At 30.9% G+C, this 26671-nt stretch overlaps 4 protein-coding genes and 1 non-coding gene across 6 annotated transcripts; 3 read left to right on the top strand and 2 right to left on the bottom strand.

Moving 5' to 3' along the window:
- Positions 1-6711: 6711 nt before the first annotated feature.
- On the top strand, positions 6712-6793 carry TRNAL-AAG (transfer RNA leucine (anticodon AAG)). Its single transcript has one exon. It is a non-coding gene; the product is annotated as a tRNA-Leu (tRNA).
- Positions 6794-8483: 1690 nt separating this feature from the next.
- Positions 8484-10619, top strand: LOC108549679 (epoxide hydrolase 4). The gene is given in 6 exon segments (XM_017903182.1): positions 8484-8766; positions 9316-9440; positions 9521-9767; positions 9770-9965; positions 10044-10298; positions 10360-10619. Coding segments are annotated over 6 exon segments (1215 nt in total). The 5' UTR covers positions 8484-8553; the 3' UTR covers positions 10539-10619.
- Positions 10620-11382: 763 nt separating this feature from the next.
- LOC108549668 (WD repeat and HMG-box DNA-binding protein 1) lies at positions 11383-19501 on the bottom strand. Its single transcript, XM_017903167.1, has 21 exons — positions 19425-19501; positions 19102-19216; positions 18861-19012; positions 18676-18784; positions 18362-18604; positions 18076-18291; positions 17719-18006; positions 17429-17618; positions 17103-17327; positions 16804-17024; positions 16502-16744; positions 16050-16419; positions 15683-15964; positions 13288-13571; positions 13109-13212; positions 12859-13013; positions 12612-12780; positions 12175-12500; positions 11791-12095; positions 11554-11690; positions 11383-11463 (listed from the first exon to the last, which is right to left on the bottom strand). Exons 1-21 carry the CDS (start codon positions 19499-19501, stop codon positions 11424-11426), a joined length of 4251 nt encoding a protein of 1416 aa, XP_017758656.1. The 3' UTR covers positions 11383-11423.
- Positions 19502-19995: 494 nt separating this feature from the next.
- Positions 19996-20974, top strand: Tom20 (translocase of outer membrane 20). Its single transcript, XM_017903183.1, has 4 exons — positions 19996-20193; positions 20469-20560; positions 20634-20807; positions 20892-20974. Exons 1-4 carry the CDS (start codon positions 20067-20069, stop codon positions 20934-20936), a joined length of 438 nt encoding a protein of 145 aa, XP_017758672.1. The 5' UTR covers positions 19996-20066; the 3' UTR covers positions 20937-20974.
- A 2268-nt stretch (positions 20975-23242) lies between these two features.
- l(3)02640 (porphobilinogen deaminase-like protein l(3)02640) lies at positions 23243-26080 on the bottom strand. Of its 2 annotated transcripts, XM_017903177.1 has the most exons (7): positions 26052-26080; positions 25757-25891; positions 25163-25235; positions 24694-24877; positions 24107-24377; positions 23711-24027; positions 23243-23630 (listed from the first exon to the last, which is right to left on the bottom strand). In XM_017903177.1, the coding sequence occupies exons 2-7, from the start codon at positions 25808-25810 to the stop codon at positions 23456-23458; spliced, it is 1074 nt and encodes a 357-aa protein (XP_017758666.1). In that variant the 5' UTR covers positions 25811-25891; positions 26052-26080; the 3' UTR covers positions 23243-23455. The 2 variants fall into 2 exon arrangements, with proteins under 2 accessions (XP_017758666.1, XP_017758665.1); XM_017903176.1 differs by lacking the exon at positions 26052-26080 and having other exon boundaries at positions 23244-23630; positions 25757-26010.
- Between the last annotated feature and the right edge of the window lie 591 nt (positions 26081-26671).

Raw genomic sequence — 26671 nt, 5'->3', positions numbered from 1 at the left:
GAAAGAAATGCTTCGTAAACTAATTTCTACACAGTTTATTTATATCCACGCGTGTAATCGACACTCGGCTACCGTGAGACGAAAAGAAGTAGTTTGGAAACGTTGCCGTCCCGATCCGAAAAGTGGAAGAGTCATCGTTGCTAACGAGACGACGACGGACAGCCGAGGTCATTATTGACGTTCTTCCTTGGAGAATACCTTCGTTCTTAGCGACAGATATTATCTGTCCCATTGTTAGGCCTCCCGATGCAGATCACCGGCGTCATAATACAACGCGATCGTTACCGTCAAATTGCTGGCGCGCGCGCGCGCGCACGCCGCGCCTTTTCAAATCGTCGACGCGCAGTGAAACGCAAAACTGTTCGATCTCTCGTGGAAATATCGAGATAAACGAAATTTCTTTGCCTGCCTGCGAGACGGCGGAGAAAATCGAATACCCCGATGGAAGAGAAACGAGGAGGAAACCATGACCAAACGAGTGGTTCGAGTCGCGACGACGAAAGGGTCGCGATCGTCTCGACGTTTATATTTAGATAAAAAATCTATCAAAGTCTTACGAGATCAGGAAAATGCACATTCCGCAAAATTTCCTCAATCTCCTGAGAACCGATGGCATCGAGAGGTCGGCTCGATCGTGGCAAGGATCCGCCAGAGGATGTTCCGCCGGTCGGCGAGTTTTCCGCGGAAATGAAATAAAAATGAGGACGAAATGCTCTCTTCCGAACTGCTAATTCCCGGTATTTCACTCTCTCTCCCTCTCCTGCCTCCTATACAAGCCGTCGCGGTCGGCCCCATCGCCTCATCCCTCTATCCTCACCGTAGGCAACAACAACGGTGTCCCCCATCGTGCTACCAACGCCACCCCCTCGATGCTTTTCGCGCTTGCTCGCCCGTCGCTGCCGGATTGCTTTTTGTTTCGTGCTTTGTGCCTCGTCCTTTGTTTCCGCGAGTCGCCGCGAGGAAATGACAAACAAATGAGCGCCGCACTCTATAACGTCTACGCTCGTCGCCATGGCGATGCCACGCGGCGATCGGCATTTTCAACTCCGTCACACGATGAACGCTTCCTACACCATCCGCGTAGATCCTTTTCGGATTTTTCCCTCTCGGAGCAAACCATTGCTTCGCCTTCGAGAAACTCCGCGGATCGTGCACAGATTTCTACGTTGGAACGATGGATGCTAGTTGTCCGGTATCCTGGTAATTTAATTGGCTCATGACCACGATCTTTTCTAATCGCGGTACTCCTTTTAGCGTTTCATCTTTCACCGGTTGCGTTGCCATGAATTTACACGCGTCATCCACCCCTCCGACGAAGACACGAATCTTTGAATGAAATGGTCCTCCGTTCGGAGGATCGATCCGTGGGTGTACGTAAATTAGGAAAGTCTGTGGCGAAGCATATAACGATTCTTTTGAAAGTTTGTCGATGGGAGTAAAGATTTGCTTGGTTGAAAAATCATCGTGTTTAATACACTTGTGACAAGCGAGGCGCGAGTACCCCAAAGTTCCTGAAGCAACGATAATGCTTGCACGGTAGAATCGTGGAGGGAAATGCTGCAACCATGGGGGTGGCCCCGTGTGTGCCATTCAAAGTCGATGAGTAGGTGAGCCATGAATTTTTCTCTCGGTGGTCTCTGTAACTATCGATTGTGTTTCAAAGTCGATTGTGTCTCCATTATGTTGGCAACCGAGAGAGAAAGAAAGCGGGAGAAAGTCGGAGAGCCGGGTGCACGAGAAGCAGAAACTGGATGGGGGTGAAAGGGGCGAGAGGGTGGAAGAGGGAGAGAGAAAGGAAGAACCCTAAAGTACGGAACGTCCAATTGACTCCGCCATATTGAGTTTGGTTCTATGGGCTCTCGAGTATACAGGGCTCTTGGAATCGAGACACGTTATACGATGGTCCGCCAGTAGAAGGAGCTTCTAGGGTAACTTTGTTATGGGGTTTCTACGTGACCAAAATCCGGCTGGATATGGAACTAGCGTACGATACGCGCTACAAAAATGTATATCGCCGGAAATACGCAATAATGTATTCCTTAACTTCGTTCCTTTTCGAGTATAAAAGAGAAATACTTCAAAGTTACCACCCTGAGGAGCTATTTAAAAGTATTAAAACAGCGATAATAAAATACAACGAGAGAAAATTCGTTGCAATATTGGTATCGAGTTCCACGTGGCAAAAATCTATCCAATTTTGTAAATTATTCGAAACCAAAACGCAGAATTTCATCAAGATTACTACCACGGTTTACCCAAAAGGTATCGTCACGCATTTACCGCCGGAAACTTGGGAGAATCCTGACGGGACCATTGTGACACCCTGTTCGCGATATGTATCAAATTATCCTTATAATAGAAAATGGCGGCAACGTTACACCTACCAGGTGTTGTGCTAGGCGCCAAAGAACGGTCCATACTAGAAGAACACAATGAATTATAACGCGCTCCGTGCCGCATACAATAATGTCTTCACAATACCATTTCTGGCTACAAAAGGTGTTGCTTTAATGGGAGTCTGGTTACACCGAAACCTTTTAACCAACGTCGTCGTTTTTCCCGCGCGTGTAAACACTCGCAGCAACGACAGATCGAATCTTTTTCTGACTGAGCACGCATTTCTCCCGAGGTCAAGAATACGATATTCGATGCGACACCGTGAACCACGGTTTCCTATGTATCTGCTCCATTTTTATCCGCGTCGAGTTCGAGACGTGCACCGGCTACTTAAGCTAGAATAGGATTACACAGAAAAGATCCAGGATAGATCGTTCCAGAGGAATCCCGGTACCCGAGAAACGCGACTCGCGTTTCGATATGGCCGCCAATTATGCGAGAGTAAAGCTCGTAATTGTCGATAAAAGGTGGAAATTCGAACTGGGACAAAAGCTACGCGTTAGTTTGACCATACACTTTCCGTCGGATGAGCTTTACCGCTATTAACCACGCGCGGCAAACATTAACGAACGCTCGTCTCTCTTGGCGAATTTAATTACTAAAATTCGTTTCGTCTCTGTGTTCAATTAACTTAATGTTTTCGAAACGCGAGATTCGCTGTATTTACGAAACGCCGTGCAGTTGGTTACACGAGGAAAAGGCCAAGCCGGTGAGGAAGAGGAAAAAAGTGACCGTTGAAGCAATGTTCGTTGGTTTGTGTGAACTTGCACTTTAAGGAAGCACATTGAAGCACAAATCAAAATGCAGTCGCTACCGGAAGAGTCCTCGAGCAGTTGGAGAGCCCTTCGCTATTACTGTGGAGGACTTCGCAGTGCTTGACGAATCACTCACTAATTGCGTTCGTGACATGGCCCAGAACTAACAAATGGTTTCTTCGCTTCGAAAGTGTCGATTATTTTTTTTCCTTTTCCTTTTTTCCATCTCCTCCTCTGTCTTCTTTCGCTCGTGCACGCGTCCGTGCATTTCGCGAGAACGTAAAAGCGAAACTTGGTGCGTGAAAGGGAGCGAGAATGTGGAAAATCGAATGGTCGTACGAAATTTGTTAACACGAACGAAAGAAAGCAAAGACACTTTGCAAATAAAATTACGTTACTCTTCGAATGAATGAAACGTTCGCTAGACTGGCTTACTATTATTCTCTCTATTGTCCTAATGGGGGATAATCGTAAGATTCTCCTTGAGGGTCTCATTACGAATCAAGGACCCCTTAATGGCTCCTATGAAACTCATTGGCCATTTAACGACGAGGACGCGCCGATAAACGCTGAAAGATTGACGAGCTCGAGTGCGAATTTTCTCGTCAATCATTCTCTTCTCCATTGCGACATTTTCCACTCGCAAACTCGCAAATTAAACGAAGAATTTACAAGTTATAATCGCGAATCCGCGAACTTCGAATTTCTTTTACTTACGGAATGAACGCGAAATAACGCAAAGGAACCCGAGACATTGGAAAATAATATTAAAAAGGAAGAGATTATGGTAACAGTAAGAGCAATGTATCTAACGAATCGAAAAATACGTAAAATAAAATTGCAAGTATAAGAGTTGAGATACATAGCTGCAACGTGTTCGCAACTGTATCGTATTTTCATTATCATCAAATTGGACACGTAGCACAGCCACGAATTTTAACAATGGTAGCCTCACCATACTTGCCTACGTACGCCCGACACCCTTTATACGTTCCCCTTGCGGAAACGCGACGTCTCCATGGTTACAACATTGAAACCCCGCTAGGGGATGACAAAATGGAGAGGCGCAATACTTGGCCTGACAAAAGCGAAGTAGAATCGAAGAACTTCTTCGGCTACGTACTTGTATTTGAAAAGTCGAAACCTATATACATACAGACAGATACGGAGACTCATCAAGCCTCGCGTTAATGCATCCGCGCGATGATTAAAATCCTGCGAATGATTCAAATTATTTGAAAAAACTGGGCAATGTTGCTTTAATACCGGCGAATCATCGACACTTAACAGCATAAAAATATGTACTTCCAATTCATCGTGACCAGTTTCTGCCGATGACAAAGGGGCAGAGACGACGATCGGGACGAGTTCGCACGTTAACATTGTTCAATGGCGCCCGCATTCACGCTATCTGTCATCGAAGACCTTTCAACCCGTGGGTACCGACGAAAGGACATCGCGTTTGTCAAACGTGAAAGAGAACGGGTCCCAAGATCGTATCTCCGTATCTTCCGGAGAACGACAGACTATCCTTTCGTAATCTAAGCCTGATAGACCTTCGATGATTCCATTGCGACAGCCCGACTGCATATGACGGAACAGAACGAGAAATAAGCTAAAAACAATAGCTGCGGCTGGTCGGTATACAAAAGGGGATCATCGAGGAAAATGGCGACTCGATATACAGGCGTCTAATCCCGGATGAGACGACGGATGTGACGGTGGCGACGAAGGATGACGGAGACGAAGGTGGAAGCGGGAGGCGACGCAGACGCATCTCTCGGATTACGTCTTAACAAGCTCCACGACGTTCATTTGTCTTATCCGCTCTCGCTAATGCGACAGCAGCTGTTGAAATGATTAATTCACCACGAGGATGCTCCTACGCCTTGTTCAGACCGAACGCGCGGTCGCGCTAGCACTGCCACACTCCGACTTTCCATTATGGTTCCCGTCTCGATTAATCAACTCCCTTATCGTTACTATAAATACCGTCGAATGTTTAATTAAACATCGTTCACGATGACAATCATTTCACGCAAACGTATCGCGCTATTATTGTACATACACAGAATAGAGATGGGATATTACGAATTTAACACGCTTATTTCGGGCCTACTTGGTTTTTCCATAACAAATGCGTTCACTTACGAATGTATTTTGAGGTTAAGTATTACCGTAAAGACAGCATAGAGTCGAGGGATACCGAGCAAAGCTAGTTTTCGCTTTTCTTACTTACAATTAGGTAGATATTAGCACTATTTGCACCTCTGTTGTAAAAGTACACGAATTATTGTAATTACTACAGATTAATTATTGCAGTTATAATTACCTCTTTCATCGAGTACTGTACATATGACAAATACCCTATTGCAACTTTAAATTCCACCAGTTCCAACTCAACGTATGACAACGAAGTTTAAAGCAGTCCATATCTTCCCCTATATTTTGAAATACCTGACAATTTATGGAAAATCGAATCTGACATCCAGAAAATAAAGATATAAATGAAGAAGTATTAAATTTCAAGTTTTATCTCCCCGTGGTGTGGTTCTTAAGATCGGTTTTAAAGGAAGTATACCTGAGGTACAGACTCGCTCGATAAATCCAGGTAAAGAAACCTTATTACAACGGTTTATACACTTTGTCAAAACAATCTGATCGGATTAACTTTCGATTTCCATAATTTATCTGTCGTCAGCGAGGATGGGGAATCGGTTATTGTTACCGATCGATGACTAATCCGCTCCGGAATCGTTAGTATTCTCCACGTAAGGGCGCTAACTGACTCGATTATGGTCCAGACCCGCGAGAACAAAGGACCACCAGCGTGACAATTGAACTTCATCGCGCTGATATAAAGTTACAGATGCGAAGGGAGAAAATGAGAGGCGAATATTAAGTCGGCATACAAAATGGCCGTCGCGAAGTGCGGAAAAAATAGGGATGCGTTAGTTCCTCTCGCTTCTATATACCGCATGCTGGTTCACAGAACGCGATGCGCGTGGGGGACGAGGGACGTAGTGCGCATGCGTCAAATACACGGATCGAAAGCTCCGCCCGGAGACGGCCTTTGTTTAATCCACGGTACCTACGCCCACGACATGTGGCCAACAAACTACGAATTTGTCTCTCGACGGGATCCTAATCTTGGTTTGGAATATGCCACAGATGCTAAAAAGCATGACGTGAATGGGAATTCGATGATGTAAAATATGCCACTAAGTCTGAAGAATATTTTTATATAGCATGTACTATAATTGAGGTTATGTAATAGCGTTTAAAATATCGTACATATGTAAGGAATATTATTTTTACTAATGAGAAATACGTCTTGAAATACAACACACGGAAGAAAAAGAAAAAATTATAATTGCACAAAACCTTAAATGATACTACATTGTGAATTGGTATTATAAATAATGTTTTAATAAGGAATTAAGATTTAAGAGATTTAAAGGTTTGATCAGTTCCTAATGGATATGAAAAGATGTAGAAAATGTAATTAGCTATTGTAAATTGGCTTAAAAAAATCGTTATAAAAATTTATATACCATGTGGTAGCGTGGCCGAGCGGTCTAAGGCGCTGGTTTAAGGCACCAGTCTCTTCGGGGGCGTGGGTTCGAATCCCACCGCTGCCAATTTTTTTTTATGTTTCAAATTGTTAAATTAAACGTCATTAAAATTAATCTAAACATTAACGATACTAAAATAATAAAAATTAGATAAGTAATCAAGGTTTAAAATGAGCAACAAATATAATGAAAATAATTTTCACGTATGTCGTCTCGCCCCTTCCAGTTGAATTACCTGAAACAAATATCATTTAGAAAGCAAGAAATATTAGTAACAAAAGTTACGATATACTCATGAATACAGTACAATGATTAATATGAAATTATATAAATAGAAAGAAATGACAGACCTTTATTGCAAATATATGATCCACTATCGATAAAGAAGTGACAGAATATGATTGCATCTCATCTGCAACATCATAGATGACCTAAAATGTTTAAAAATCATTTTAAGCGATTTTAAAATACAATACGCCATAGACTAATTCTATATTTTTAAAACTGTTTTCCTGTTTATTTTATTTACAAAATCGTACGAAATCTTGCGAAACCTTGATCTTATTATTTACTTACTTTGTTGGGAATTTTTAGATCCAAGGAAAAATACATTTCATGCATTTTCACAAACACACTTTTTCTTTTTATCTAACACGACTTCGAGAAATAGTTCTTTAACAGGCCGTTTTTCACCAACAGAGGACGCTACAGTCAATCTCATATTTCAAGATCGGTAAAGCAGTCAAAGATAGATTTATAGTATACTTTGTTTGTGCTAACATTAATTTGTTGATAAAGTAGGTAATCCAAAAAAAATATTAGATGCATTCACTTAAATCATTTCTGTTCCCCACCAGTTTGTTTACGAATAAAGTAGATGATTATATGTATTTCATTATATTTTGTCATTATATAACACGCTACTATATTTTCATTTATCTTATCTTAGATAAGAAAGAGAATAACATTAAAAAACTAACAAATTATAACTTATCATTCACTAATGCTACATGATATATTGCCTATGTAACAAAACAAATATTAGCTTCTTAGAATACTATTTCATTTTAATAAAATTAGTATATCAGTGTTCTTGAATCCTAATAATTATGTACTGTGTCGGAACAAAATCAATTAAAAGAACTTATATTTTGAATCAATTATTTCGGAAAAACTTTTGTAAAAAAAGTATTGAATGATACATAATAATTACGTATAATTGTATATTGTACGCTAACTTATCGTAACATATGATAGAAGATCAAAGTACAAATTCACATTTCTTACTAAATGTGTCATGCGATTTCTCGAATTTTTACGTTTAATTTATCTAAGAATATATATGTATGTATGTATGTATGTGCATATATATATATATATATATATATCTATATACAGTTTACGAGAAATAAAATTTCTAGGAATATTTGATTATAGACTTTAATAAAATTCATTTTGACGTTGAATACAGATTCGATAAGAAGCTATATACCTCACTTCTTATGATGACCTCTACTCTCTCGTTTATGAAGATGAAAGCTTTAATCAGTAATACATTGTCAACTTCACCGAAAGCGTAGAAATTACGTTCTGTATGTGGTTAACGTCATAAACTATATCGATTTACATCTGTAGATTAAACACAACAATTATTCGATTATTTTTCTTTGTGATCATAAAAAACACGTGTATTTTGGAACGCACATTCACACATTATTACCCAAATTTAAAAGTCATACGTTTGTTTAGTGAATGATTCAAATAAAATAACATAAAGTCACTTACAAAATTAAATAAATTTTTTTACTTATTACTTATAAATAATCATGATTATAAATGATAAAATTGTTCATGTATCAATTTTGGAAATAGTTAAATTACATCTTCTCTCTTTTGTGTATGGCTTATATTTAATAGTAAGAAGATTTCCTAAATGGGTCTGGGATCCTAAGAAATTTTTCATGATGCAGCAAAGAGATAAACCCCCACCTTGTTTGGTAGACAATAACTTAGGAACTCATTCTTATGTAAAAATCAAGGTAAGTACATAATTATAAACTCTCTTGTAGTTCAGTAACGTATATAGTATGAAATTAAATTTCGATTAAAAGTTGCCCAGAAAATATATAATAATGGTCGACCTCTGATAACTTTTGGCAATATAGTAGTCGGATGCACACATTCGATTTTGATCGATAGATGCGATTATAACATCTTTTTAACGCACGTCGAAAACAGCTATGTTAATTTCGTTCTTAAATATAGAAAACAATTCAATTTATCTCGTGTCAGTCTTTCTGTTATCGCTTTATTCTTTACTATTAATTTTTCATTGTTTACGTCTGTTAATATAAACTTAAAATAATTGTAAAATTTCTTCTTAATGAACATTGAAAAAAGAAGTATATAATTTATGAACAAAATTATTATGACAAAAAGCTATATAATTAACTTTAAACAATGAAACTTCAAACAAAATATTTCTAATTTGTTCTAATATTGAAAATATTAAAAATATTAATAACTGACTGAACAATCAAAAATATAAAGAAAAAAATAGAAAAACAAACATTTTTTGTTTTCTGTAGGGTGTAAAGTTCCATTATGTAGAAGCTGGAAATAAAAATAAGCCACTTATATTACTTTTACATGGATTTCCTGATTGTTGGTTATCCTGGCGAGAACAGATTCTGTGCCTTGCTGAACATTATAGGTATAATTAATTCTTTTTAATATTTCAATAAAATTTATGAAGAAATTTTTTTATATTGTAATCATTTTTTATTTATTCAGAGTAATAGCAATAGATTTAAAAGGATTTGGTGATAGTGATAAACCAGCAGCTAAAAGTTCTTATAAAATCCAAGTTTTAATTGAAGAATTAAAACAATTTATTCTAACTTTTGGAGTAAAGCAATGCAGTATAATTGGACATGATCTAGGAGGACTTTTGGGATGGTATATAGTGGCTTTATATGGAGATATGATTCACAAATTTGTTGCAATATCATGTCCACATCCTAATTTTTATATATATATATATATATATATATATTTAACATATTTATATTATTACTTAGATGGATACACTTCAGTAGATTACCATTTCTTCCTGAAATTGATGCTCTTAAAGAAGATTTGTCAATCATAAATGATGCATTTCAACACCTTCAACTAAATGATGCAAATACAAAAAAGGATTATGTAGAAGCTTACAAATATGCATTTAGTAGGAAAGGTAAATAAAGACAGAAAGATCGATTAATATCTGTTATGTATATATATACAATATCAAAACCAAGATTATTAATTATAGAGGATTGGACAGGTGCAATCAATTATTACAGAAATCTTCCTTTTATAAGACTTAATACAGATACTTGTAATCAAATTTCTACTCAAACTTTGCTTATAATTGGAAATATGGATCCAATTATAACAGTTGAAAATATTGTACAAAGTTCTGAATATATAGAAAAATTTAATGTAAAAGTGGTCTTAGGAGCTCAACATTTCCCACATCAACAGAAGCCAACTATAGTAAATCAAGCAATATTAAAATTTTTCATGGGTAAGTTATTTGATAAACTTTTGAGTATTGCATTATGCAGTAAGAATAAACTATATTTTAGGTACAACAAGACATACAGAAAAATCATCACCTAAAAATATTATGTCTTCGTGGCTTGGTTCTTTAAGTAATACTGTCAAATATGGTAACAATATGTTTGATGCTGTTCATAAAAAAACTAGTGGTGTAGTTAATGTTTTACCCAGCAAAGTACTTTACTTAGGTCAAACTACAAGTTAAATTGCACTTGCATCTTTGTCAAAATGTAGAACTCATCAAAATCTCAATTTTTCTGTTTTTTTTTTTTATCTATATTTCATTTTCAACACAAAAGGCAATATCTAATTACTTTTCATCACGAACCAATCTTTTTTATTATTACAATAAAAGAACTATATTAAGACCTAAATAATCATAGTTTGATTATAAAGTATTCAAAGAAATGAATCTGCTTATTTTAATGACTGCTTCAATGCACAAACAAAAAAGGCTGACTTGTTTAGTTATGTCTAATATCAATATCCAATATTATTTTTAGATATATTCATATTTTATAAACAAAATAATTTTAAGTTAAAAATGTTATAACCTTTATTTAATAGACAATCGTCTTTATTTAATAACATAAATATGTAAATTTTAGAATAGTATTAAGGTACATAAAGATCTGTCTTCTCATAAAGTGCAATATTACAAAATTATCATTTTATAAAAGATAGTATACAAGAATATATTAAAATATTTGTTATACTAAATTTAGTAGATAGCATATTATAACACATAACAAAACTGTAAATAGCTGATAAAATTATTTTTAATAAAACATTGTATATATTTAGTACAATAATTTAGGAAACTGTAAAAAATAAATTAAATTATTAATTATAAAAATATTATATATTTATTACAATTAAAAGCATATATGCAATTATATTTTCATATTATTTTTTAAATATTAAACTTGTTAAAGTCCAGCTTTTAAATTTAATATTTTATCAAAATAGTTAAATAATTTAAATACTCAAGAAATATTAGATGTATATTCTTGGAATACTTCATTTTTATGTATTAACCATTGGCAGTATCTGTTTCATTATTCTATTGTTTATCTCTTATTTATAATTTTCAATAAATATTATTTTGTTGCATTTTTCCAAGTTTTTTTCTGTAATAAAAATCAGTATTAGTGAAGTCATTTAAGAATAGAGAACTGAGACAATATGAGATAATTAAAATTATATTGTTTCATACTTACTTTCCAAAATTCTCGCCATCTTCAATAGTTTCTGGTAATTCACAATTCATTGTTTCTGGTAGAAAGAAACATAACAAAGCACCAAGTAATGGTCCAGCACCAAATACTAATGGTGGTAACCAAGGTTTAATTTTTCCCTGAAAATGTATAACTTAATATAACATAATTATGTTATAATAATATTATATTCATAAAAAATATATTGATTAAAAGTGTAATAAACACCAGAAATATTACCATTGTTGCAATATATGGTGCAATCATGCTTCCAATTCTTGCACAAACACTTCCTAGACCAACACCTACATTTCTGACTACTGTTGGAAATGCTTCACTGCTATATAGATATATTGTTGGAAAACTAAGTGACATTCCCGCAAGACCTAGTGTAGCTAAAAATACTGTAAAATTTGAATCTGATATCACAGTCAGTAAAAGTAAACTTACAGCAGATAAAATATTTCCACTTATTAAAATTCTCAAACGTGATACACGAGATATTAAAAGTAGAACTACTATAGTTCCTGGTAGTTCAACAGCAGCTGAAAATAGTATACTAAATCTTCAAGTCATATTCTTGTTAAATAAGAACAATTTATGACTCTAATTATATAGACTTACCTGATACAGCAACATTTACAAAGATATTACCGTCAATGTAACCCATATATTGTGCTAGTCCAAAGAAGTAACTACCACAGACAAACCAATTAATACATATACAAATGGTTTTCAATCTTAGATTTGGAGTTCTGAACAGGTGCGTAATATTATATTTGTCTTCAATTCGTTTACGATAATTTCTCATATTACTTTCATATGTTTCAATTGCTGTTTTAACATTTTCTATTGGTATCTTATTTCTGTTAGCTGCTTTGATCAGTATTTGTTCTGCTTTCGATAATTTACCAATAGCAAGTAACCACCTTGGTGATTCAGGTATAATCCTACAATGTATAAAACTCTCTTTAAACTCTATCTTAATTTCATTGCAGTAGGATATCTTAAACTAACAAAGTTTCTAAATCAGTATATATTTTATGATTGATACTACATACCAATAATACGACAATAAAAAGAGTGATGGTATAGAAACTGCCATTTGAAAACCATCCCATGTATGTGTTAAATATGAAATTAAAGGATTCATTAAGTGACCCAGTAAGAATGGCACATGAAAGAGGACTGACATTGTTGAACGCCATTCTATTCCTACAATCTCCATAACTGTAATATATTAAATAAATTATTTTTATAAATTTATATAATATTTTCTTTTGTTAATGTAACTTATAAATGACTCACGTAAAACAAAGCTAACAAGCATAGTACCACCGGTAGCTATAGCAGAAATAAATTTAAATATTACAAATAGTTCAAACCATGGAACAAATGCACTTATAAACCCAGTTAATGATTGTAGTCCTATGGCAATCATCAGAGGTTTTTTCCTACCAATTCTGAAACATATAAACTACTTTTAGTAGATTGTAAAGTTTAGATCTATATAAATATATTTTTCCCTTTTATTATATTGTAATAATATTTAGCATACCGGTCGGCCATTATACTGAATATTAAGTTACCAATAAGAACCCCAAGCATTATACAAGATTGTATAAAATTCGCTAATTGTTCTCTATCACAGACCAAGTTCCACTAAAAATAATTATAGATAGTAATTTTTATATCTACTTGCTTGAGGAGAAATAATAAGTTAAAAATTAAATTTACTTGTGTTATAATGCTCTCTTTAAATATGCGCCTGTCATATTTAAAATTTGTACATTTTTCCATAGTACCATTCCCTACATTTACATAGCATTTCATTATTGTAGATTCATTAGTCATTGATATTGGTGCGGCACATGAAAAATTAGTCGGAGGTGCCAAAAATATAATAGACAGTTGATGCCAAGCAACTGGAAATTTTACAAGAGACAACGCTATAGCAATAACAATATGCCATGGGCCCATTACACCCATAGCATTCTGTATCACATCTAATGGTGCATGTTCTGAAAATGAAATTATTCTTATTTATTTACACAATTACTTGTACGATTACTTTATTATCGACGGATGGAAAGTATTGATGTTTTTATATTATTCGCGTAAAAATATAACTTATTTTTAACTTAAATCTTTATACTTAATAATGAATATAAAATATCATATTTTTTATTAAACAATATAATTTGTATTATAGAACTAAATTCAATAATATTCATAAAAAATTAAAATTATTTATGTATATATATGCACATTATCTTGTGCATATTATGTATATATGCACAAGATGAGAGATAATAATATAACAAATTATAAACGTATTACAAACTATCGTAACTTCTTACATTATTAAGCATCAGCATACAGCATATACCTTTACAAATGTAATAACGTTATTTAAGTGTCAGATATGTATTACTCAAATTACCGTAACATAATCTCGAGAGCAGTGAAAGGTTCGAATTAATAATATGTTTGTAGGAGCATATGTACAATGTCTATTTATACCCAACGTGAATATCATTTGTAATAATTTCCAACAGTTATGATCTTTAGAAAGTCATGAAAGACATTTTATGGTTTAAAGTTTAATGCATAAATTATGAGTATCTATAATAAAATTCACAAAAATTTGAAAAATATATATAATATTGGCTTTCATAAATACATTTTTGAATGTTGGAATTCGAAGATATGTTTCTTTCCAACAATATTGATTTCAATTGATATTATTCGTAAAATTATCAATTAAATCTTTACATAAAAGCATCTTAGGCCATTAAGAAATGGAATTATGCACAACAATAAATGTTTTTTTTTTTTATTCTAGTGTATTCCGACCAACTTTTAAAGTTTTAAATTATATGCAGAGTATGTAATTAATATTTTGGGTCACTTATTAATGGAACATAGATAAGGCATTATTAAAACAAATAGATAGTCACAAAGTTTTATGTTATAATTATATTCCTAGAATTCGTGTATGGTGCATGTAAATTGAAATGAAAAATATCAAAAAGTAGAATTATATACTAATTACCTGTAAAAGTTGTATTTCCTAACAGTTTTTTTTTTTTTTCTTATTTTCCGAATAACAAAGGAATTTTATCCTCTAATTTTTAATTGTATTTTTTAAGATGAAAATTTATGCTTTAAATTAGGCAAATAAATCGCCAACAATGTAGGAGAATACTTATTTATCAAGATATAATATGTATGTTTTAAAGAAAATCATTCTAATTCTAAAATGTAAATAAAACGTTACTTATTAGTTATATCTACAAATTTTAAAAAGTATACGCGCTTTTCGAAGATAAACCAATATATCTTTATATTTGATATATCACGTAATGCATATCACAAACTTGTTTTTTATATTATATTTACTGATTGTTTTAACTTTTTAAGTTCAGCGTGCATAGCAAATATCAATTATTTTTTGGCGTGTGTATCTCGATGATGCAATTGAAGACGCGCGGGTTGTACCACAAAATTGAATGTATATTTAGATTGAGTCGTGTTTGAAATGCTAACATGAATAAATGTAGAACTATGCTAAATATATCGACTTACCTTTTAACGCCTTTTCAAGCATTGTATTTCAAAATTTTTGTCGAATTTTTATTTGCAATACTATTACTATTGCTGTACAATGGTGCGCGCGTTCGAATGCTTGAAAGCTTCAACTCTTGTTGAGAGGATTAAGCAAACTAAAAAGAGCTCCGATATTCTTTATCTGTTTTATCGATGTAGATCACAAGCGAGAAGAAAATATCAAATCAAAGAATACCTACTTTATCGATGCTTGTGATTATTTATTATTGATTTTTGATTTATCATAACATCTCATATTATTTTTACGAATGAATCGCAACATTGGATTACAGGCATGAATAAATATGTATAAATAAGTTTATATTAAAACAGAATATTTTAATGTTTATTATGTATAACACGGTAAAAAAGAACGATATTAGAGTAAAAGTTGTAAATATTAATTATATAAATTAAAACTATAAAAATATCTTTTCGTTATTTTTAACAAGTATTTATTTTTCGAATGCAAACGAGCTAAGTATTTTACTCGCAGCTCGTTTTGGTTGATTTTCTTGTTCACTCTCGGGACTTAATTTTCTTTTTTTCAATTCTGTGGATTCCACACTACTGTTATTCTGTGAACCTACAGTTTGCTCTTTGTATCTTGTCAAGGCAATTTTAGTTAAATCTGCAGGACTTAAGTCGGGAAATTTTTCTTGTAAGCTTTTTTTGTTTTTAGCATACCAACTAATAAATGTTTCTTTTTTTGGTGTATCTTTTACTTCTTTTGTCTTTGACTTTGAAGGAACTGGTGTTGCTAACTTCTGTGGCTTTTCTGGAGTTATATCTAACCCAGCTAATCCTATTTCATAATAGAAATAAAATTTGATTTAACAATTATTATAAATATAATTAAGATAAAACAATCCAAATACTAATAATAATACCTTTTGTTATCGGAGAACTTCCACTTTTTAAGAATGGATTATTTCTTTTTAATGATAATGTTTCAGTCATAGGTAATGGTTTAATTTCTATATCTGATCTTTTTGTGATGCTTAAAGAAAGTATGGATTCTTTAGCATCATTATCCAGTGATTTGTCATCGTCTTCGTTAAAATTTGCATCGTTACTTTTATATTCCATTTCATTCTCCTTTTCTTCTTCCCTTATATCAACAATCGACTCCAATTTATTAGATAAAGCTATTCGATTTATTCTTCGAGCATATTTAATAGCTAGTTCTATAACTTTCTCTGACGCAATTTGTTCACACAATTCTACCGCTCGATATTCTAAATTATTGCGACAAGCAAGCTAATTGAATAACATTAATAAATATGTAAATATATATTTTCTTAACATAAATAAATTTTGATAAATCAAACATTAAATGTACCGCAATAAGAGAAAGCACTATTTCATTCTTTTCTGAAGAATTGGTTCCCAATTTCCATAATTTTTGTTCCTTTTCTGTTTTATCAGTTTCAAGTTCACAAAGTGGAAGAGTTAAAGATATTTCTATAATTACTGGTCGTGGAGTAGTTGGAGGATAATGACTTCCTTTGCATAAAACGCAGCGAGCAATACTTTGTTGTTCGCTTATTCCAATTATAAAATAATGATCTGCTTTACCCTTGGACTATTTTAAGTTTGTTAATGGTATATAACAAATGTAATACAACGAAATATACTTATTACCTGCGTATTCATATCACTAGCTACTTTCCATAAGGAAGATTTTTCACAATATACTTTAATAACGTCATCGGTATCCATTATTACGGGAGATCCAAGATCAGTAATTCCTAACCACATTAATTCTGATAACGGTGACAATGGAAGGCATAATGTTTGACTAAATAAATTCAGTCTCCGAATTTGAATTAACAATAAATTCATCTTTTGATCTCCTACTTTTCCTGTTGAAGTATTTCCATTTCATTATAAAATTGTTACAAATAGAAAATAAAAATGATCACAAAATAAAGAAAAAATACCTATTCCATTATGATAAGCAAGCACTAAATTATTTCTAAGTCCATTCATTGTAACTACAGGACCTGGCAGAGCTACAATTTCACGTTGTGTACCTCCCACAGTAAAAATTCTTAAATGTCTTCTGGATGTTGAAAGTGCTACAAAATTATCACCAGCAGCAACACAATGTCCTTCTTCACCTTCAGGAAGATCTAAAGACCACTCCTTATTTCCAGAACCCCAACCTATTTTTCAATTAATTGTGATTACTTTTAATTAAATTAATTTAAATAGTTCCAGCAATGATTACATATAGTACCTTGTAATGCTATCACAACAAGTTTGCTGCGTGTATCACTATTTGATGGGCAATTTAATGCAAGTGCTTGTTGTGATAATGCAGCTATTGTATGCCTTAAATAATTATTAATGTGTATACTACGATGGATCGTCACGTCGTGAAATTCCACTTCAATACTAGATTCATCTCCATCTTCAGAAGTAAAACATCTTACCATACCTATATCATTCCACACCTGCATAAATTAATATTTTGATACATATATACGTATATTATATAATTATTTTATAAATATAATTGCAGAATTAACAATATTATATTAAATGAAATTTTACCATAAAACGAGATAATAAATGTTTTGGAGATGAACCAGGTTGAAATGGCAGTTGTAAATGAATTTCAGGTGTAAAAGCATTTGCATCATATGATTTTTCAGATACTGAATCAGAATGACTTTTTTTATCATCTTCAAGCTCTGTTGATGCTTTAATTTTGTTTAAAGATATTACATTGTCCTCATCATCATCATCTTCATCTACTTCTGGAATATCAATGTTGCTGTCTTTGACATCTCCATTTGTTTCTAAATCTAGTTCATCAGTTGTTGTCTTATCAGAAACTATCTAAACATATAAAAAAATTTGTTTTACTTTCAAAGTTTTAAGAACAATGCATCCATTTAAGATACTTACAACATCAATGCATCCTAATTGACCTAAAAAATCACAGAATGCAAATTCATCTGATTTATCAATATTCCAAGATAATGCAGTGATCTTAGCATTTTGTTGATGTTCAATATATCCAATTAATTCTTTACTTTCTACATTCCAAACAATCATTTCCCCAAATGCTGAACTAGCAGCTAATAATGTGCCACATTCAGAAAATTTACATATACTAATTTCCTATAGTGAGAATATTAATATTATAAAATACATATTGTGTAAAATGAGATATTTAAATAAAAAGACGCACAGATTTTATATTAATACATTTTAAACGAAATAATTCTCTCCAAGTAGATCTTTCAACTATAACTACATCTTTTATGCTAGGAAATGCAAGATAACTTCCATCCTTAGGATGAAATGAGGGTACACCATATATTTTAGCTGTAAAAAATGAATTACATTTGGGTATAACATTAACCCAAATATTTGCAACACATTTTGTTTTAATATCCCATACTCTAATTGACCCATCTGCACTTGATGATGCCTATAAAAATTAGATATTATTATATAAAACCAAGTAAAAAAAAGCATTAAATATAATGAAGTATATTTTACCACAAACTTTTCTTTTGGATCCAAAGATAAACCTAATATAGGAGCTTCATGACCTATTAATTCTATGTTATCCGATGTATTAATATCAGTAATTTGTATTCTCATGTCACTAAAATATGACACATGTTAAACATTAAAAAATATAATTAGAGATTATTAAACTACTATAAACAAATTTTACATACCATCCTCCTGATACTATAAGACTACTATTTTTTGTCGTTGCTAATGCTGAGACAGGTGCTGAAAATCTAGTAACTATTCCTTCTTTTTCAAGATCCGGATAATTAAGAATTTGAATTGTATTATTATCATTACCAACAAATATTTTTTCATTCTGAAATCAATAAAAGATGTATAAAAAGTTATACATACCAATAAGTACATATAAATGAAGTTTATAATTAATAATTTCAGTATTTGCACCTTTGATATAATTGATATAGCTTGTTCTGAGACACAACTTGTACTTGGATCATCATCCATTAGATTTAACCAAGACCGAACATCTCCATCAGATCCACAAGTAATGAGTCCTCTTCTAAAAAATACAAATATTTCCCTAATTATATATTTTTTTATCCTTTATGTCATTGCCTTGAATCTTTTACAGGCTTTCTAACTGCATCTTTAAAAAATTCTCAACAAACAAAATAATTATCAATTATCAATTATTACAATCTATTGCATTTGTTGAAATAATAAAAGAAGTATGAAATATATTCATTTATATTTATATTTTTGCTTACTTTTCACCAGAAAAATAACAAACATCTGTGTGTCCTTCTGGATGTGCATAACGCATAGGTTTTTTTACTAATGGCATTTCTTAATAGATTAATTAATAACGTTGTATAATTTTATATGATACATTAACTAACTAAATCTTTTATTACAAACTTATGATTCTTTATACCCGTATTTTGGCGCACATTCTCAATTCATACACAGCTTATAGCTTCGATTATAAATTTTATAGATGCATATCTAAAATATGATGAAATTTATCTCAATGTTAATTTTTAAATTCATTTTAAATATGTATATAAATAATTAATTTCTAACAAGTTATTTAGAATATTAAGACTCTTATGTAACATAGAAAAAAATGGCATTATATTTATATCTAAATTCTATAAAAGTACAAATTATGAACGAGTTTATTAGCCTAACAATATAGGAAGTAAAATATAAATATTTTAATAAACACAATTTATCTATCTAGGGAATTTTTTAATACTAAGGTATCAGTTTGGATTTTATGTGGAAATACTGTTTCTGCTTCTAAGTTCCGTACAGTTGATAGCAGACGCAGCCTTTTCTACGGTGGCCTATGTCCAACGAGGAGTTTCTAAATTTTCCCGTTATAAGATATAAATTTCTTTATTAGGATGACCATGATTTCAAAGGCTGCAGTAGGCATTGCTGTTGGCATAGCTGGAATATTTGTTGGATATTGCTTTTACTTTGATCAAAAGCGTCGTAGTGATCCAAATTTCAAAAAGAATTTGCGTGAACGTAAGTCAAGCTATAGTTTTCATCAATAGCTAGTTTTTCTGAACCATGTGATACATGCCTCATTAATTTTACTTATGATTTTGAATAAAAAATATTTGTATAATTTATTAATTATTTTAATAGCAATGATTATTAATAAAAAGTAATTACATTCAGCAAATCACATGTTTATTACATTAAATCATTATTAATATTTTAAAGTGTACAGTTATTTTATTTCAAAATTTTAAGATGACACGAATTACATAAAATTTAATATTATTTCACACTTACAGGTAGAAAAGCAAAGAAAGAAGCTCAAAGTGCCACATTAAAAACTCCAGACATCACAGATCATGAAGTTTTACAAAGATTTTTCTTACGAGAGGTTAATACCTATTAACTAATTTTCAAATATTAGAAGTTCTTTTTTATTATATTATATCTGATTTATTGTAAAGGTTCAACTTGGAGAAGAAATGCTTACGTATGGTGATGTAGAAGCAGGAATTCAACATTTAGGAAATGCAGTTGCAGTTTGTGGACAACCTATACAATTATTACAAGTTCTTCAAAAAACACTGCCACCACAAATTTTCCATCTTTTATTACAACGATTACAACCTATTAGCCAGGTATGTTAACAAATTTTATTTTGTATTAGGGCAAATGAAGGGAAAATTTTGTTTCTCAGTTTTATAGGAACTAAATTGTTACAGAAACTATCAACTCAAATTTCAATGGCTGATGAAGATGTTGAATAAAATACTATACAAATTGCGTTGAATATTTTAAAATAAAATCCAACCATTAGTAGAAAGTGTATGTTTTCTTTGATGATGTAGACATTTGCGTGACTTTAATCTGGTCAAGTTTTTTAATTACATGTCTTGTTCTCCTTGATTGAACTTCCATATTCCTTGATAATTATATATTATCAATTAAAACTATAATTCATTTATATACATTTGAATTAGCAAAGGAAGAAATTTTTGTATTCATTTCTAAATGCAATCTATATTTAGAAATTTTCATTAGTAATTTTACAAATTTTGTCTACCACAATAATGAATTACAGTGGGCAGTCAAAGTATATATTAATTACAGTGGAAGCATATGCATATATATATAGTACACAAAATCTAAGCAGATCTCTAATCACACAAGATTTTCTTTGTATCTCTTTAGATTATATGACTGTAATAAACTGTTTGTATTTGTTAAATGTTTCACAATTTTAAGAGAAAATAAAAATGGAAAAGTAATTATAAAGTAAATTGATCTTATACTAGAAACTAATGATATACTTACTCTTATAGAAGTTAAAATAATTTTATGCATTAATTATTGTGACATGTTGAAATATAATGCTCCCTTATAAGGAATTCATATGAAATGTGATTTTAAAAAATACATTATTTCCTAGAAGCATTTATAAATGGCTAGAAGCATATTATGATTATATATATTCATAATGAATATATTTTATAGAATTTGCACAAATTTATGCAAATATGTATTCTACCTTGTGAATATGAAATTAATATTCTTGTAATAGATGTATCATTATAAGCATATGTACATGACATTATCTTCAACGGTACTCACTAGCATTAAACACTTTATAATTATTTTTTGTATAAAAAATGTTCTATTCTTATAAAGTAAAGGCAATAAGAAATAATCTGTTTATATCTTAGTATCATGCAAAAACTGTTTCTTAAGAAACTGTATTATGTGAAAATAAATTAATGTTATTAATAAAAAAAAAATGTAGTATTATTTTTTCCATTAAAAATTTTAAATGGATTTGGAAAAAACTTATTTGACTGTAAAAACAATAAGATTTAACATTGTATTAAGTTTTACATATTTTACAACATTAATAATGTGGTATCGCAGGATGAGTGGGTTATCTAGAGTGCGTGCGAAAGGATGAATGATCGTGCGCTAGGATCGTGTGAACGGGATGTTTATGAATGTATCGAGTGGCTTTAGGAATGCGTTCGAGTGTTTGGGCTGAGTGACCCGCTGAGGGTAAGATTGCGAGGAGTGCGTGGGAAAGTGTGATTGGCAAGAGAGAATAGGTATGAAAGAGGATAGAATGGATGGTTTTAAATAGGGATGCAAGGGCGTCAGTGACAGAGAGAGGGTGTGGAGTCGGTCGCGGTACGTGTAGTATAGGAGGGCACAGAGAGAGTTGTGAAAAAAGGTGTATTAGTGTTGCGAATATAAACGTGTTGTTAGGATTAATAAATAGTAGTTTTAGTATTATTTGTGTTGTTGTTGCCCCTCCCATCTCTACAATAACATCACTTATAAAGAAATAGCCAAATATTTTTTCTTCTAATAAAACAAGATACAATATACAATTTTTTATGTCCTTTAATTCCCCTCAATATGTAATAACTACAGTATACAATGTTTTACAAATATTATTTTTATAACTCATTAATCCATTAATTAGAGAATTCTCATTAGACGTCGCCCCTATGCATGTAATTACTAATTTATATTACAATTTTGTCATTTTATGTAAAATCTCTATAATAAGAGTAAAAAATAGGTAATATTAGTGCATAGGTGCAATGATTAAATATTTAAAACAAATTAACTCGTTTTATTTGTGTTAAATGTTTTCCAATGACGAGTTAATTCATTACAGATTAACAATTTAAAATATAAACAATATTTTTCATACATTTCTGCTTAATATAACATTCGTAATACTTATATTAATATAACGTTTAACGTTAGTTTAGTTTTCTTGATAATGATATTTATTTAGAAAAAAATAGATAACATTTACATATAGATATATATAAGCTTCAAAATAACTCTATTGCATTTATAACTTTATTTATAATCTATAGCTTTATAAAAATGTGGAATAGTGTAAATTATTATAAACAATATAACAATATTCTGCATAACTTCAAAGTTATAATACGGCAGTGTATAGCTTCTATTTAAATTGCATTTAATATTAATCAATCTTGTACATATTATTTTTTACATTTATGAAGCAATAAACTGAATACAATCTGAGTAATTATAAGTTTGCTTATCAAAATAGAAGTTGTAAAACAAATGATATGATAAATCTATTATTTACTTTAAATTATAAACGTACAATAATGCACTATGGAATTTTTATGAATTATGTTTTGTACCTTTTTTTAGTTAAATTTGAATGTTAAAATTATAACTTTTTGAACGCATATTTCTAAAATTTGTTTTCATCATCAAGAAAGACTAACTCTTACAATGGTATTTGTTAGCACTATTTTGAATTTAAAATTTCATTTCTTGCTTCTGCCATAACATCCAGAGCGTTTTTCTCTATAAGATTTTTTCCCAGATCTTTACCGAGCTGTTCAGCACCCGAAAGACTTAAATTGCTTACTTTACCAGGTGTAACACTACAGTAAAGCTGTGGTTCTCGATATGGACATTTTCTGTCATGTAACAAATAAAAATTGTATGAATAATAATATATTTAACAATTTTAATTATAAATTTCGCTATATTTTCTTACTTTGGTGGTTCTCCATCATCATCAGGTATATAAAGTTTACTTTTAGAAGTATCTTTGATCAATTTTTGTCCATCTAAGGACCATACAGCACCAGTAACTGTAAGAATTTTATTTTCTAAAGTTGAACAAACAGCAACTGGTGCTGAACATCCACCACTTAATGTTTTCAAAAAAGAACGTTCGCATACACATCTTAAAGTTGTTTCTACATCATATAATGGTTCTAAAAGAGACAATATTTTCCAATCCGCCTCTCGACATTCAACTCCCAATGCACCTTGCCCAACAGCATATAATGCTTCTTCTGGTTCCAATAGCTATAAATATTAAGCAAAGATGTAAAAAAAAGATGAAAATTTATATAAGAATTTTGTATAAAATTTTAATGTGAATTACCTGGGATATTCTATGCTCCCAGTTCATTCTTTTTAAACCAGCAGCAGCTAATATAATTGCTGCAAAAGGTCCATTTTCATCATCTAGCTTTCTTAATCTAGTATTTAAATTACCACGAATATTTTCCACTTTTAAATGTGGCATATTTCTAGCTAATTGAGCCGATCTACGTAATGAACTTGTACCAATGATACTACCTTCTGGTAAGGTAGATAATGTCTTATCTTTATATTTCTTAGACATAACAACTGCATCACGTGGATCTTCACGTCTATAAAAATTTCTATTAAAATATTTAAAAAATGTATCATATATATGAAATATTACAATTTTTTTTTTCATTGGATATAAAGATAAACAGACAAAACCTAAGAAATATAAAAGTGTTTCATTTAACAAAGTTTAGCCAAAATGTTACTAGATAAATAATATGCATTTTATGCATGCAATATGTTTTTTTCATGAATATGGTAATTTTATTACAAATTTAAATTTCAGATATACAAACTACCATTTTGGAAGAGCAAAACACGAGTAGAATACAATATTATTTTAGCTTGTAGTCATTAGTTTAGTTTTATTCTTACTTTAATATTGCACCCAAAACCATTCCTTCTGGTAGTGATGTTGGTAAATCTTTTAGTGAATGTACTAAAAAATCTACATGTCTATTTTCAAGGGCTATTTCTAATTCTTCTGTAAACAAAGACTTTTCTCCAATTTTTGGTAAACATTTATCTAAGATTTTATCTCCTTTAGTGGACATTGTAACTGCAAAATAAATACATTATTATAATTTGGTACTTAAAAGTTGATTAATAATTATTCAAAAATAGGCATAAATTATTTTAACATAAATACATATCCAAAAACATAAATAGATATCTCTTATATAAGTTTGAATATAATATTTATTATGATTTATGTATTACATAAGATTTTTAATATAAACAAGTATAAACATTTTATTAATAATCACATAACAAAAAATGATTTAAAAATATATATGAACAACATACTTAAATAAAAGAAATTTATATATATAATTTTACTTACTTATTTGAAATTCTTTTGTTGGGTGATAGTCCTTTAAACATTCTATTACATATTTTGTTTGTTTTAAAGCCAACTGAAATAATTGTAATAATTCTTTAAAATTAAGTATGAAATATACATTTTGTATTACATAAATAATTTTACTACTTTCTCTTCAAACATACAATTTACTTATTAGAATAATTAGCAAAATGTCATGCAATATAAAATAAAATGAAAATACCTACTACTAAATAAAACAGTAGAAACAATATTAAAAACTGCTGACTAATGGAGGATCAAGAATAATAATTGTCACTTATGACATTTTACAAATCATGCATTATGTCATTTTACATTACTTACAAGTAATGCACAATTTACTACTTTTTTAATTCCATAAGGAACACATATTTTGCACTAGTTATAAGGAAAATGTTATTTCTTTCAAATTTTTAAGAATGATAGCAGAAGACATTTATCTCATTATTATTATTATTTCTAATAATATCAAATTTTAAAGATGACGATGTTAATTAATATTAAATTGTAAAAATGTAGTAAAATCGTACTTTCTCTTTTCCTATGGAAAATTAACATGATTTGTACATTTACCTCACTTTTTCGTGATCCAACTCGGATTACGTCACGTGTATCCGGGGTCGTCATTGCAGCAATTTAAATTTCTATTCTGTTTGTATGTTGATTACAGTAATATATTATCAACAATAATTATTATACAATAAGTTCCTATTATTTTGGAATGTAGTAATTATACATTATGATTAAGGAACATGAGAAATTAAATTAGGTCAAAGACACGAACAACTTTCACTATGCTTGCAAGTAACCTTTAACACGAACAGATATTAACTTTAATATTTAAAAAAGGATATATGTTTCAGAATACTTAGCAATTATGTGGAAATTCGAAATTTATTTCACAGTTACTGACACTGCAGCAGAACGTGAATGGAAATTAATACGTAAGAAATGTAAAGAAAACTACATCCTTATGCACATCATTCTCTTTGCACAAAAGTGACACTGAAGAATGGGATTTAACTGGAAGCAACTGAATGGAATTGCACTATGTGCCAACTAGTGATCATGAGTTGAAAAGGTTGGTATACATCACATATTTTTTAACGCGCATGTCAAATATAACATTCGATAAACAAAGCGCGATATTTGAAATGTGTTTCTCGTAAGATTAAATAGTTTAGTTTTAGATAATAACTATAATATTAATTTTATAACTTTTTGTAGTTTGTATTATTTATTTTTCGAATTTAAATTTATAAGACATGAAAAATAAATTTACTTTACATTTCAAAACATATATATATATACATGTATATCAGATATGAATATATATAAATATATAAATAAATAAGAAATATAATATATATAATATAATTGCATTTTCGTTGATTCTAATAAACATAGAATACAATTTCAAAGCATATTTCTTTATATACAAAGTTCATTCTATATTGTGGATACATAAAATAATTTGGAAAAATAGAT

The sequence above is a fragment of the Eufriesea mexicana genome, unplaced genomic scaffold (genome assembly GCF_001483705.2).
Source record: "Eufriesea mexicana isolate 0111107269 unplaced genomic scaffold, ASM148370v2 scaffold2207, whole genome shotgun sequence".
NCBI lineage: Eukaryota > Metazoa > Arthropoda > Insecta > Hymenoptera > Apidae > Eufriesea > Eufriesea mexicana.
This window is presented reverse-complemented; position numbering and strand designations above follow the sequence as displayed.